General features: G+C 44.9%; 1 protein-coding gene across 2 annotated transcripts in view; it reads right to left on the reverse strand.

Moving 5' to 3' along the window:
* The window catches only part of LOC126237464 (dehydrogenase/reductase SDR family member 11-like), a 135,420-nt gene that overhangs the window by 55,256 nt on the left and 67,368 nt on the right, over positions 1–12,796 (reverse strand). For both annotated transcript variants that reach the window (XM_049947603.1, XM_049947602.1), the window contains exon 2: positions 8,132–8,294. In XM_049947603.1, the coding sequence (XP_049803560.1) occupies positions 8,132–8,294 (163 nt within the window). The remainder of the gene's footprint in view (positions 1–8,131; positions 8,295–12,796) is intronic.

Genomic DNA, 12,796 nt, shown 5'->3' on the forward strand with positions numbered 1-12,796 from the left:
ATGAGTGACATGCCCTGCTGTGGCAGGGAGGAGAAGGGCACCAGCAGAAAAATGCTCTTATCGGATCACAAAAAAGGCGAATATGATCCAGCTTAGCAGACTGGCTGGAAAATGGGGTACCAGCTGCCTCATTCTACCCTTTTCAGCACCTTAAAATTTTCCCAAAAATTTTGGCATGCGAACATAATCACGTTTTCTGGTGCTGAGAGAGATCGCACAGTGGCAATGGGGAAGAGACGGAAAACTAATGAATACTGGACGATAGTAGAGTGGACATTGGTTGTGGTATAGAAAAGGCGAAGGAGAGAATGTCAGTGTGGGAGAAAACAGGGATACAGTGACAGACCAGCGCTAGGAAGAGTGAAGGAGACGGTGCCAGTGGAAGAGGAATAAAGAGAAGGAGAAAGTAGAAGTGGGTGAGAAACAGTGATAGTTGAGAGGCAGAATCTATGACTATGAAAACGAGGAAGAGAGAGATAGTGACAAAGAGAAGAGACGACAGCAGTGGAAAGGAATGGATGTGATAGTAGCAGTAAGAGAGAGCAAGTGGAAGACAGTAACATAGAGATCAGAGTAGTTGTAGGACAGAACTAAGGAGACTGTGGCTGTGAGGCAGGAGACAGTGAAAATTAAGGAGACGCAAAGAGATAATGACAATGAGTCGGGCTGAATGACTGAGCGAAAATGGGCAAGTGATAGTGGATAGATTTTCCACAATTTTTGGGAAAAATCTTCAAAGGTGCTGCGGAAGGTAGCGTGAGGCAGCTGGTAACCCACAGGATACGCCATTTTTGTTCTTCGATAGGAGCGTTTTTCTGCTGGTGATAGATTCACATGACAAAAACCACGAGAATTAAGAAAGAGGGTGATATCGTCATCTTCCAAAACACTGATAAAAATAGAAGATCACAGTGTCCGCAGAGCCATTACTCCGGCGTTACTGCAAGTTATAGAATGTCACATGCGTCTACTGTAATTAACTGGGGCGTTAATGAGCCTTGGAATGCACAATCAGAAGTACTGAAATTCCAGAATCTAACTTAGCCAAAACCATGCGCCTACCGACGATTTATACCTCTCATTCCCGGTCGCCTGTGCTGCAGAATTTCAACATGATTTAAGCTTTAGCAAGGAGTACTCTCTTTCAAATCCTGAAGGTGGCAGGGGTAAAATACATGGAGCGAAAGGCTATTTACAATTTGTACAGAAAGCAGATGGCAGTTATAAGAGTCGAGGGACATGAAAGGGAAGCAGTGGTTGGGAAGGGAGTGAGACAGGGTTGTATCCTCTCCCCGATGCTATTCAATCTGTATATTGAGCAAGCAGTAAAGGAAACGAAAGAAAACTTCGGAGTAGGTATTAAAATCCATGGAGAAGAAATAAAAACTTTGAGGTTCGCCGATAACATTGTAATTCTGATAGAGACAGCAAAGGCCTTGGAAGAGCAATTGAACGGAATGGACATTGTCTTGAAAGGAGGAATTAAGATGAACATCAACAAAAGCAAAACGAGCATCATGGTATGTAGTCCAATTAAGTCGGGTGATGCTGAGGGAATCAGATGAGGAAATGAGAGGCTTAAAGTAGTAAATGAGTTTTTCTATTTGGGGAGCAAAATAACTGATGATGGTCGAAGTAGAGAGGATATAAAATGTAGACTTGCAATGGCAAGGAAAGCGTTTCTGAAGAAGAGGAATTTGTTAACATCGAGTATAGATTTAAGTGTCAGAAAGTCGTTTCTGAAAGTATTTGTATGGAGTGTAGCCATGTATGGAAGTGAAACATGGACGATAAATAGTTTAGACAAGAAGAGAATAGAAGCTTTCGGAATGTGGTGCTACAGAAGAATGCTGAAGGTTAGATGGGTAGATCACGTAACTAATGAATAGAATAGAGGAGAAGAGGAGTTTGTGGCACAACTTGACAAGGAGAAGGGAGCGGTTGGTAGGGCATGTTATGAGGCATCAAGGGATCACAAATTTGGCATTGGAGGGCAGCGTGAAGGGTAAAAATCGTAGAGGGAGACCAAGAGATGAATACATTAAGCAGATTCAGAAGGATGTAGGTTGCAGTAGGTACTGGGAGATGAAGAAGCTTGCACAGGATAGAGTAGCATGGAGAGCTGCATCAAAACAGTCTCAGGACTGAAGACCACAACAACAACAAACAACTGTGGATGACTGCCAACAGATTGGCCGCTGGACACCGTCTCCTCCGTCAGAAGTAGCTCCGTCTTCGTCCAGAGCCATGGAAGGAGCTTGAGAGTAAGTGTGCTGTCGTAAAGGTGTAAAACTCATCTGCTTCTGCTTTCCCCATAGTTAATATCAACTATCTTTCGCCAATGGCATTACTCCGTTAAGTCAAGTCAACTAAACTGATTATAAGAAAACTGCTGCACTCCCCTCCTAGGAGTCCGCAGCTCGTGGTCGTGCGGTAGCGTTCTCGCTTCGCGCGCCCGTGTTCCCGGGTTCGATTCCCGGCGGGGTCAGGGATTTTCTCTGCCTCGTGATGACTGGGTGTTGTGTGATGTCCTTAGGTTAGTTAGGTTTAAGTAGTTCTAAGTTCTAGGGGACTGATGGCCATAGATGTTAAGTCCCATAGTGCTCAGAGCCATTTGCACCATTTTTTTCCCCTCCTAGGAGGTACTGTTACTGGCCTGTCTTCCTGTGAGTAGAATTCCTAAATTCCGGCTTTTCGCATATATTGAAACGTCTCTGTGGAGACGTCTCACAGACGCTTGTCTCACTGGATTCTGAGCATCCTATTCTGTCCACCGCCTGATTGCGGTCTAATTTATTAACTCTCCCAGAAAGACTCAGCAATCAAGGTAAGGCTTATTAAATGATATTATGTTTGATTTTTTTTTGTGTTCCATAGGAAATCATGACCTGTATTTATTACGTTTTACCCTTAACCCTACCCTGTGAGTGTGTCAATGTGACTGAATGAGTGTTTTTACGAGTGGTTTCGGGTTTCTTTTGTGGGGGACGCTGAGTTAGTTGTCGTCTGCTAGGAGCAGGTGATGTTTGCTTCTCGTTTGGAGGGTAGCACAGGATGACCAACTTAAGATACCAGTACCTAGACAGAGAGGTTTACCCCTTTTAGTGTGAGGTTGGTTTGTCTGTCAGGTTAGTGGTGGAAGCGTACCCCTCTGGTAACTTCCGTTGCACCGGTAGTTAGGCGACCCCCTGTGGAGAAAGGACACTCTGCAGCTAGCTGTTGGTTAGTACAGTTCGTAGCTCCTAGAGAGGGTTTCTGCCTTGCCGAGTTAATTTTATTTCGTGACGGCAAATTCATTCTGCTATTGCACCATCAAAATTTCTTACATTTGTGCCTGGTTTACTGTCTAATTTATGAACAGTTAACTCGTAATCAAGTTTACCACGTGCTGAAGTTCGGCTGTTCGTAAGCGGCAGGCGCGGATTCTATGTCGTATATCTACTATACAAACCTTGCGAATCGGATAAACCTCTTTCCAAGCTAGTGTATGAGCATAATCGTGATAGGTATCACGCTGAAGTATTTCTGTCGTGGTTCTGTAGATGGAATGATTGAATTATTGTGTTTCACTTCCCTTTTGTGTGTTTTTCCTTTTTTTAATTGCGCTATTCTACCATTTTTGGCGAATTACTTAGTTAAATTTTTCGTTCAGGCACCAGTCATGTGTATTCATAGGATGTGCATCAAACTCAGTAATGAAATCTGCGTCCTTTATCTTTCTCATTGATGCCAGTTTTCAAATTTATTTTCTATTCCCTGATTTTTTAAGTTAATCTGCTTGCTTGTGATGAACAAAAATGGGAGGAAAAATCAATTTCATTAAGCAAGCTCACTGATATACGACACTCAATGCTGTTCATCATGTAAGTGTCTTGAAAAAATTGCATTCTTATAATTAAATTCTTAATTTAATTGAACTCATAATTTCCAGTTCGGTCTTTTGTTAATTGTTAGGAAGGGCTTGGGCTGCTGGGGACCCTGTAACTTTTAAAATTATAATTGTCCTTGTGAGGTGTCTTAACCAGAAATTGCACACTTGGGCTACATCTCCATTATTCTTGGTACGTAACGTATGTCGAGCCTTGGCTAGGATCCGTTTACAGTTCTGCATACTTACTTTACAATATTCTTTATTTCCGGTAATTCATGTTTCTCCCATGTATGTAATTCTTAGAATGTTGCCTGCTGTCTCGCACTATCTGCTAATTTTTTTAGGGACAACCAACGCAGCTCAATCCCACATTTTCTACGTCACAAGAGATCGTTCGTCCTGGGTGGAGAATGTGTCCAGCTGATGGCATCTCGCCTCCACAAAGAGACAGTCCAACTACACTCCTGGAAATTGAAATAAGAACACCGTGAATTCATTGTCCCAGGAAGGGGAAACTTTATTGACACATTCCTGGGGTCAGATACATCACATGATCACACTGACAGAACCACAGGCACATAGACACAGGCAACAGAGCATGCACAATGTCGGCACTAGTACAGTGTATATCCACCTTTCGCACCAATGCAGGCTGCTATTCTCCCATGGAGACGATCGTAGAGATGCTGGATGTAGTCCTGTGGAACGGCTTGCCATGCCATTTCCACCTGGCGCCTCAGTTGGACCAGCGTTCGTGCTGGACGTGCAGACCGCGTGAGACGACGCTTCATCCAGTCCCAAACATGCTCAATGGGGGACAGATCCGGAGATCTTGCTGGCCAGGGTAGTTGACTTACACCTTCTAGAGCACGTTGGGTGGCACGGGATAGATGCGGACGTGCATTGTCCTGTTGGAACAGCAAGTTCCCTTGCCGGTCTAGGAATGGTAGAACGATGGGTTCGATGACGGTTTGGATGTACCGTGCACTATTCAGTGTCCCCTCGACGATCACCAGTGGTGTACGGCCAGTGTAGGAGATCGCTCCCCACACCATGATGCCGGGTATTGGCCCTGTGTGCCTCGCTCGTATGCAGTCCTGATTGTGGCGCTCACCTGCACGGCGCCAAACACGCATACGACCATCATTGGCACCAAGGCAGAAGCGACTCTCATCGCTGAAGACGACACGTCTCCATTCGTCCCTCCATTCACGCCTGTCGCGACACCACTGGAGGCGGGCTGCACGATGTTGGGGCGTGAGCGGAAGACGGCCTAACGGTGTGCGGGACCGTAGCCCAGCTTCATGGAGACGGTTGCGAATGGTCCTCGCCGATACCCCAGGAGCAACAGTGTCCCTAATTTGCTGGGAAGTGGCGGTGGGGTCCCCTACGGCACTGCGTATGATCCTACGGTCTTGGCGTGCATCCGTGCGTCGCTGCGGTCCGGTCCGAGGTCGACGGGCACGTGCACCTTCCGCCGACCACTGGCGACAACATCGATGTACTGTGGAGACCTCACGCCCCACGTGTTGAGCAATTCGGCGGTACGTCCACCCGGCCTCCCGCATGCCCACTATACGCCCTCGCTCAAAGTCCGTCAACTGCACATACGGTTCACGTCCACGCTGTCGCGGCATGCTACCAGTGTTAAAGACTGCGATGGAGCTCCGTATGCCACGGCAAACTGGCTGACACTGACGGCGGCGGTGCACAAATGCTGCGCAGCTAGCGCCATTCGACGGCCAACACCGCGGTTCCTGGTGTGTCCACTGTGCCGTGCGTGTGATCATTGCTTGTACAGCCCTCTCGCAGTGTCCGGAGCAAGTATGGTGGGTCTGACACACCGGTGTCAATGTGTTCTTTTTTCCATTTCCAGGAGTGTATTTCTCTTCCCACAGAACAGAGATGTTTATCTGCGAGTCACATGCTAATCTCCTAATTTCAGGGATGGCATCCGACGGTGACAAATCGAATTCTATAGACCAGTGCTCTGACCAAATAGCTTTTGCTTATAAAAATGGGCAGTATTCTGCAGACAGCTAAGTTTGTATCACGGCTCATTATACCGGCATTTTAAGGTGAAGTCGCTGGACCCTCATGCTGCGCTGCCCACCGTATTCAGGGAAAACGTCTACAGTCGGCGGCTGTCCTAAACCTCAGACAAAGATGCTCGCGCCTGAACAAAGCGAAGGGCCGCCTACCCGCCCTGCACGAGGCCCAATCGGCCCTCTGCAGCGCTCCTCTTAGAATCGGAACTGACGCTCCCCCCCCCCCCCCCACAGCCCACCCCCTTCCCGTCGGCTACCGAGAAGTCACCGGATCTCACTGTCCCTTCCTTAGCTCGCTACGCGACCCAAGCAAGCAGCTACAGAAAGACTCCACATGCAATAGCAATCACTGACGCTGCTCATAAGCAGCAATGATACGCATTCTAAGAAAAAGAAAGTGCACCATGAAAGAATTACCCGAATGGGAAGTAAACGGTAGAGGTACGTGTACAGATAAACAAATGATTACAGTTTCACAAAAATTGAATGGTTTGTTCAAGAGAAAGAGCTTCGTAAATCGAGCAAGTCAATAAAGCTTTACAAAAATCATGCCAAATTCTGTCCAACTGGTGCGTTAGATCGTCAAAATCCCGAGCTCGTTGGAGAGCCCTGTCAATAATACTCGACACATTTTCAGCTGGTCAGAGATCCGGCGACCTTGGTGGCCAAGGTAGGGTTTGGCAAGCACGAAGGCAATCAGTAGGCACTCTCCCCGTATGTGGACGAGCTTCATCTCTCTGAAATGGAAGCCCAGGATCTCTTGCCATGAAGGGGCTTAGAATACCGTTGACGTGCCACTGTGTTCTAAGGGTGCCGCAGATGACAACTGTTGTGTCGGCAGACTTGCCAACACTACGCACACTAATTGAAAGAGGCGGCCAAGATGCACGCGCTAACTCACGAAGGATGGAGTGAGGTCTGAAACAGGAGACTTAATGAATGCTATAAAGAAAAGTACGTAGCTCCTTTGGTACTTATCTTTTAATCCATCCTTTGTATACATCGTTCTTGATGAGACATCTGGAAATTGTGGCGATACAAGTGAGGCTCTTTAAATACAAGCTATCTAAGGCTAATGGCGCCTTGCTAGGTCGTAGACATGAACTTAGCTGAAGGCTATTCTGTCTCTCGGCAAATGAGAGCAAAGGCTTCGTCCGTATAGTCGCTAGCAACGTCGTCGTACAACTGGGGCGAGTTCTCGAACGTCTCTCGAGACCTGCCGTGTGGTGGCGCTCGGTCTGCGATCACACAGTGGCGACACGCGGGTCCGACATGTACTAATGGACCGCGACTGATTTAAGCTACCACCTAGCAAGTGTGGTGTCTGGCAGTGACACCACAACAACCCATGGGGTTCTACTACGAAAAGGAACAGAACCCAAGACCAACACTCGTCGGGCCGTATGACGGATGACACTCATGTTGGTACCCCACCACTGTCCGGAGTGTCTCCAGACATGTCGTCGTGGCTCAGTTCTAAGCGGAACTCGTCAATGAAGACCATTCTACTCCATTCAATGAGATGCCAGGCCGAAGAATCGTCTGGAGACGCCCTGGGCAGCGGTATGATACCAACCTATCGCCCGCTGTAACACGCAACAACCAGGATTGATGGTCTGGGGTGTCGTTTCTTTCCATAGTAGGGCCCCTTTGGTTATCATCCGCGGCACCGTTGCAGCACAGCGATACTTCGACGATATTCTACGTCCCGTTTTGTTGGGCTACATGACAAGCCATTATAGGCTTATATTTCAGCAAGATAACGCCTGAACGCACACGGCGAGAGTTTCTACTGCTAGTCTTCGCGCTTGGCAAACATTGCTTTGGCTAACGAGGTAGCCAGATCTCTCCCCAATTGAGAACGCTCGGAGCGTTATAGGTGGGCCCTCCAACGAGCAGGGGATTTTGACAGTCTAACGCGCCAATTGGTCGGAATTTGGCACGATATCCATCACGAGGACATTCAAGAATGGTTTACTGAAGGGCCAGAGGTGGACCAAGATGTTACTCACTTTTTCAATTTGTGAAGCACTTTCTCTTGAACAAAATCGACAATTTATAATCTCTAACTGACAGACAACTTCTGGCATGTGCTAACCTCGACGATCTACGATTTCCATATCAGATCAATTGTTAATTGGTAAGTAATGCAAAATTCAGACTGATTTATAAAACCAGCTTCATACTCTTATAGAGAATATTCATCACTCACAAATCAAGCCAGAATTGCGAAACAATCCCGCGCTGTTGACGAGAATGTCGACTCCTCCCAAATTGTCAGTAATCCATTTGAATACAGAAAGAATGCTTTCCTCGTCGCTCACATCTCCATATAATGGGTGCAGTTGGCCAGTGTAGTCTTTCAGTTGCCAACCCTACGGAAAGAAGAAACATATTACTAATACTGTAACAAAACACTACTTTTAATAAACCTTTCGCCGGCCGAGGTGGCCGAGCGGTTCTAGGCACTACAGTCTGGAACCGCGCGACCGCTACGGTCGCAGGTTCGAATCCTGCCTCGGGCATGGATGCGTGTGATGTCCTTAGGTTAGTTAGGTTTCAGTAGTTCTATGTTCTATGGGACTGATGACCTCAGAAGTTAAGTCCCATAGTGCTCAGAGACATTTGAACCATTTAATAAACTTTCCGAAATTGAGAAACTGAGTGCTTATAACACGAGGGCTGTAATCCATGAAAATATGTTCTTAGACGCAATTTATGTCTAAATTATAGTAACACAGCGAGAGAGATAGAGCACTGACTATCATTCGGTAAGTCACCTGTTCAGATAACCACTTGGCTTTCTTCCGGGTTTATTGGAATAGTAAATGACGCCATTCAGTGGACTGGCGCTTTCTTGCTGGACTATTAAGACAAAGTGAGGTAACAGTGTTGCTCAAAACCTCCTCGCTGTCATCATAGAGAGCGAGAACAGTTAGTGCAGCTCCTGTTCGTTGCTTTATGGGACATTTTTGCTACAGCCCAAATCTTACTCAATCCTACTTTTTCTTACTCCCCTAGACCCAGAAACTGGAGTCGGTGTTTGGCGTCATCAAGTAGCCTCCTCCACAGCATTCTGTCTCCAGCATCTTCTTACCTTGCTCCAAGTACCTGGAGGTCCTTGGTCAGTTGATCCTCTCATCCTATTTTCAGTTTGCCTAAAGGTCTTCCCTGAAACTTTTCTGACTAGGGATCCCTCCCCTGTTTTATAGACGTGGACAGTCAATCCCATTCTCCTCGCATTGGCTTCCACGACAACATCTGGTTCGTTATACAGGGCCATTCAGGTGTCCTACCGATAGGTTTCATGCAGCCAAATACCATGTCCATATTCTCTTGCTTGCTACACACAAACTATTAGTCCTGCCAAAAAAAAAAAAAAAAAAAAAAAAAAAAAAAAAAAAAAAGATGTTTGTAGGAGATTTAATGCAGTTAAAGTTTGTTGTGGGACAGGTTTTCGCTGGAGGCCACAGTTTTCGAGTTATTCAAGAAAACCGCGTTTCAAGGTCAGTTTTGAACATTTTTCTTGAATAATGCGGAAACTAAGTCTTCTAGCGAAAATGCACCCCACTATGAAATTTAACTTCATTAAATTTCCTACAGAAGATTTCTATTCTTTATTTTATTTTATTTTATTTTAGGACGAGTAGTTTGCATGTAACGAGCGAGAGAATATGAAAATTATATTCGTGTTATTTGAAAGTATTGCGGTTTGTATAAAACCCATGGGTAGGGGCACGTGTATCATCCGATGTACAGTCGTGGACAAAATGAGCGAGACCCCTCGCCTTTTCGTTATGCTGATCCGCACGGCTTTAAAGTCTGCTACACAGCATAACAGGCAAGGCGACGATGTGCTACCAACATACTATGCACAGGCGTGAAATTGACAAACTATCTGAACTTTTTTAGGCTGTTTTCAATAATTTGTAAGACTATATTAAACCTGATTAGTGTGAAATACAACACGTAAATATAAGACAGAACTGAAAGAAGAAACACTAATTGGTATGAACTGTACCAAAAAAAATTAATTTCAACTTATCGAGATAACATAACTGTTTTAGTAAGACAAAGAACCCCAGATCGTTACGAATTAGCAAAATATTATCCGCATTCGGCCGCGAAACGGTCTGTGTCAACGTTCAGACCAGCCATACTGGATTACCGTTGCTGACCTACCATGAAAGTGTGCAAATTTAGCAATGCGTGAAGATTCATAACGAAATTCAGTTAAAAATCATTCAGTGCCACACTTAAGTCAATTCCATTATTGACAGAAGCGGAAAAAGTAGGCAGTAACATGTATGAAATTCTACAAGAGTGTTATATTGACAATCCACAGGGCGCCAGTACAGAATAAAGGTAGCGATAAAACGTATTGGGGGCGCGAGAATTTCTTAAAATTGCTTTACTGATATTCTACCTGCCTCTATCGAGATTAGAACCGAAAACAAACCAGACCTTCCTTTCACTACGCTAGCAGACAACCCAGGCAAACAGCCCTCTATTATTACCCCAGACATGAATAAGCCGGCAATTTCGCAATGAAAATGGCAAAATGATCTGCAGTTTCTGTTGCATAGAGCTTTCTGGAGTCAAAAACACGAATTTTCTTCCTTTATGTCACCGCTTATGTGACAATCATTCGGGATGTTTATCGAAATAACAAAATACTGTTATTAGAGAGTAAATTTAGAGGATAATTCTGCACCACCCCAGGAAATAAACGGCTACATAGCTGCCAAACGTATTCTACACTGTTTCGAATTCTCCGCTAGACTCGCCACAGCCAGAAAACGTTCATTAGCCGAAGTGTTTCTTAAGCTAGCTAGCAATGGGAATGTTCGCACTTCTAAAACACGGTGGCATTAATACTGGGTTGTGAATTATCACGTGTATAGGCAAATGGATTCTATTTCCATTCCTGTAAACGTGATTTGGATCCAAAGCGTAGCTACGATTAATATGCTGATGTATCGACTGCAACTAGCACATTTCGAATAAAGTGTAGGGGGTGTTATTTACGCGGCCATCATCTTCAGTAGCTGTCGTAGCTGTTTTCGTTGTTAGGATTTCGTCACCTAAACCGGTAAAAACGGAACCCTACTAGTCTCACTTTCTTGACCGTCTGACGGTCTACCCAACCCTTAAAACCCGTTTACCTCCAGAACAGGTAGACATAATAAGCGGAAATGTATCGCACTTCTTGCGGTACCCGGTCCCTTGGTGGTGTAAAAAAGTGAGCTTCTATGTCAACGCAATCTAAAGATACGGCCGTTTATGTAAAGAAAATTTACGCGAAAGGTCAAAAAATGGCTTCAAGAATTATGCGACCAAACAGCTTAGGTCATCAGCCCACCTATTACTACTTAAACCTAGCTAGCCTAAGGACATCACAGACATCCATGCCCGAGGTAGGATTCCAACCTGCGACTGAAGCAGCCGTGCGGTTCGTGACTGAAGCGCCTGGAACCGCTCGGCCAAAGCACCCGGCGAAAACCTATTCACCTCATGTATAATGATAATATATACTGTCTAGTGAGGATAAACTGTATTCGCCAGCAACTGAGATCGTTTGATCACGGAACTTTTACGAAGCTACATTCAAACTTTGTGCGAAGTCCTGTGCAATATTCATTTATAAACACCCTAGGAACGTCGTATGCGATATCCACTTCTGAAGACGCTGGCAGATACTGCAGTAACATAACATGTAAGTAAGAATTTATTGTTATTGGTCCATGCATGACTCTTTATTTCAATATCAATTTAACGCGCCTAGGTGTTCGTATATGGCTGAAACTAATGAACAAAAAGTAAATAAACAGCAAACAACTTCGATGTTCAAATCAAATGAAAGTCACATGTCGCAATTACAACATAATTTCGTTGTTACATCTACATGACTACATCAACAGGATTTCTTTGCGATCCAGACTTACGTGCCTGGCAGAAGGTTCGGACTATTTCTCTACCGTCCCGCTCATTAACAGTGTGCGGGGAAAAGGATCACTTAAATCTTTTCTTGCGAGCCTTGAATTACATTATTACTATGGTTTCTTCCCGTGTAAGTTCCCGAGGAAATAATGTTTTGGCATTCAGAACAGATGTTGGTGATTGAAATTTCGTGAAAAGATCTCGCGGCAACGAAAAACGCTTTTGTTTTCATGAATGTTACCCCAACTCGATTATCAAACCTGGGACCCTCTCTCCCCTATTTCGTGACATGACAAATCCTGCTACCGTTCCTTGGACGTTTTTGCGTGCACAGTCAATCACATTTGTCAAGGATATTATAGCAGTGGACGGACAAACGTAGTGTAGGCAGTGTTTTCAGTTGGCCTGTTGCGTATTCTTAGTGTGCGGCCAATGAAACGCAGTCATTCGTGTGCCTTCCCCACAAAAGTATGCTTTCGATCGTTCCAGTTTAAGTTTTACTGGGTACTGAGATGAACTGACAGTGCTTCGACTTGTGTTTTGTTAATTATTGTTACTGGACGCAGCTTTCGTGTTTAATGTATTTCTCATTCAACAGAGTACACTCCTCGTTCACCACACATAACTGTTTCAAAGTATTAAATTGTTACTGATGTTACCAAGTTGCAGTGGTCATCTTAACTTGCCGTTTTGAAACAAAGGAAAATATTATAGCGAAATGTAGCAACTAAGAAGCGGAGTATCCAAATAAACAAACATTTCCGGTTTAAATAGTTGCAGTAGGTCTACTACACAGTAACGTAAATTAGGAGCAAAGTCCATTAGTAGATCGTTATCAGGAAAACCAGCCCTCATAATGCAAAGTGCCACTACAAGAAAGAAAGTTTCCAAACATGTCAATGAGTAGTTGAGGAAAGTGGACGCATTCTGTCTACTG

Source organism: Schistocerca nitens, chromosome 2 (assembly GCF_023898315.1).
Source record: "Schistocerca nitens isolate TAMUIC-IGC-003100 chromosome 2, iqSchNite1.1, whole genome shotgun sequence".
Lineage (NCBI taxonomy): Eukaryota > Metazoa > Arthropoda > Insecta > Orthoptera > Acrididae > Schistocerca > Schistocerca nitens.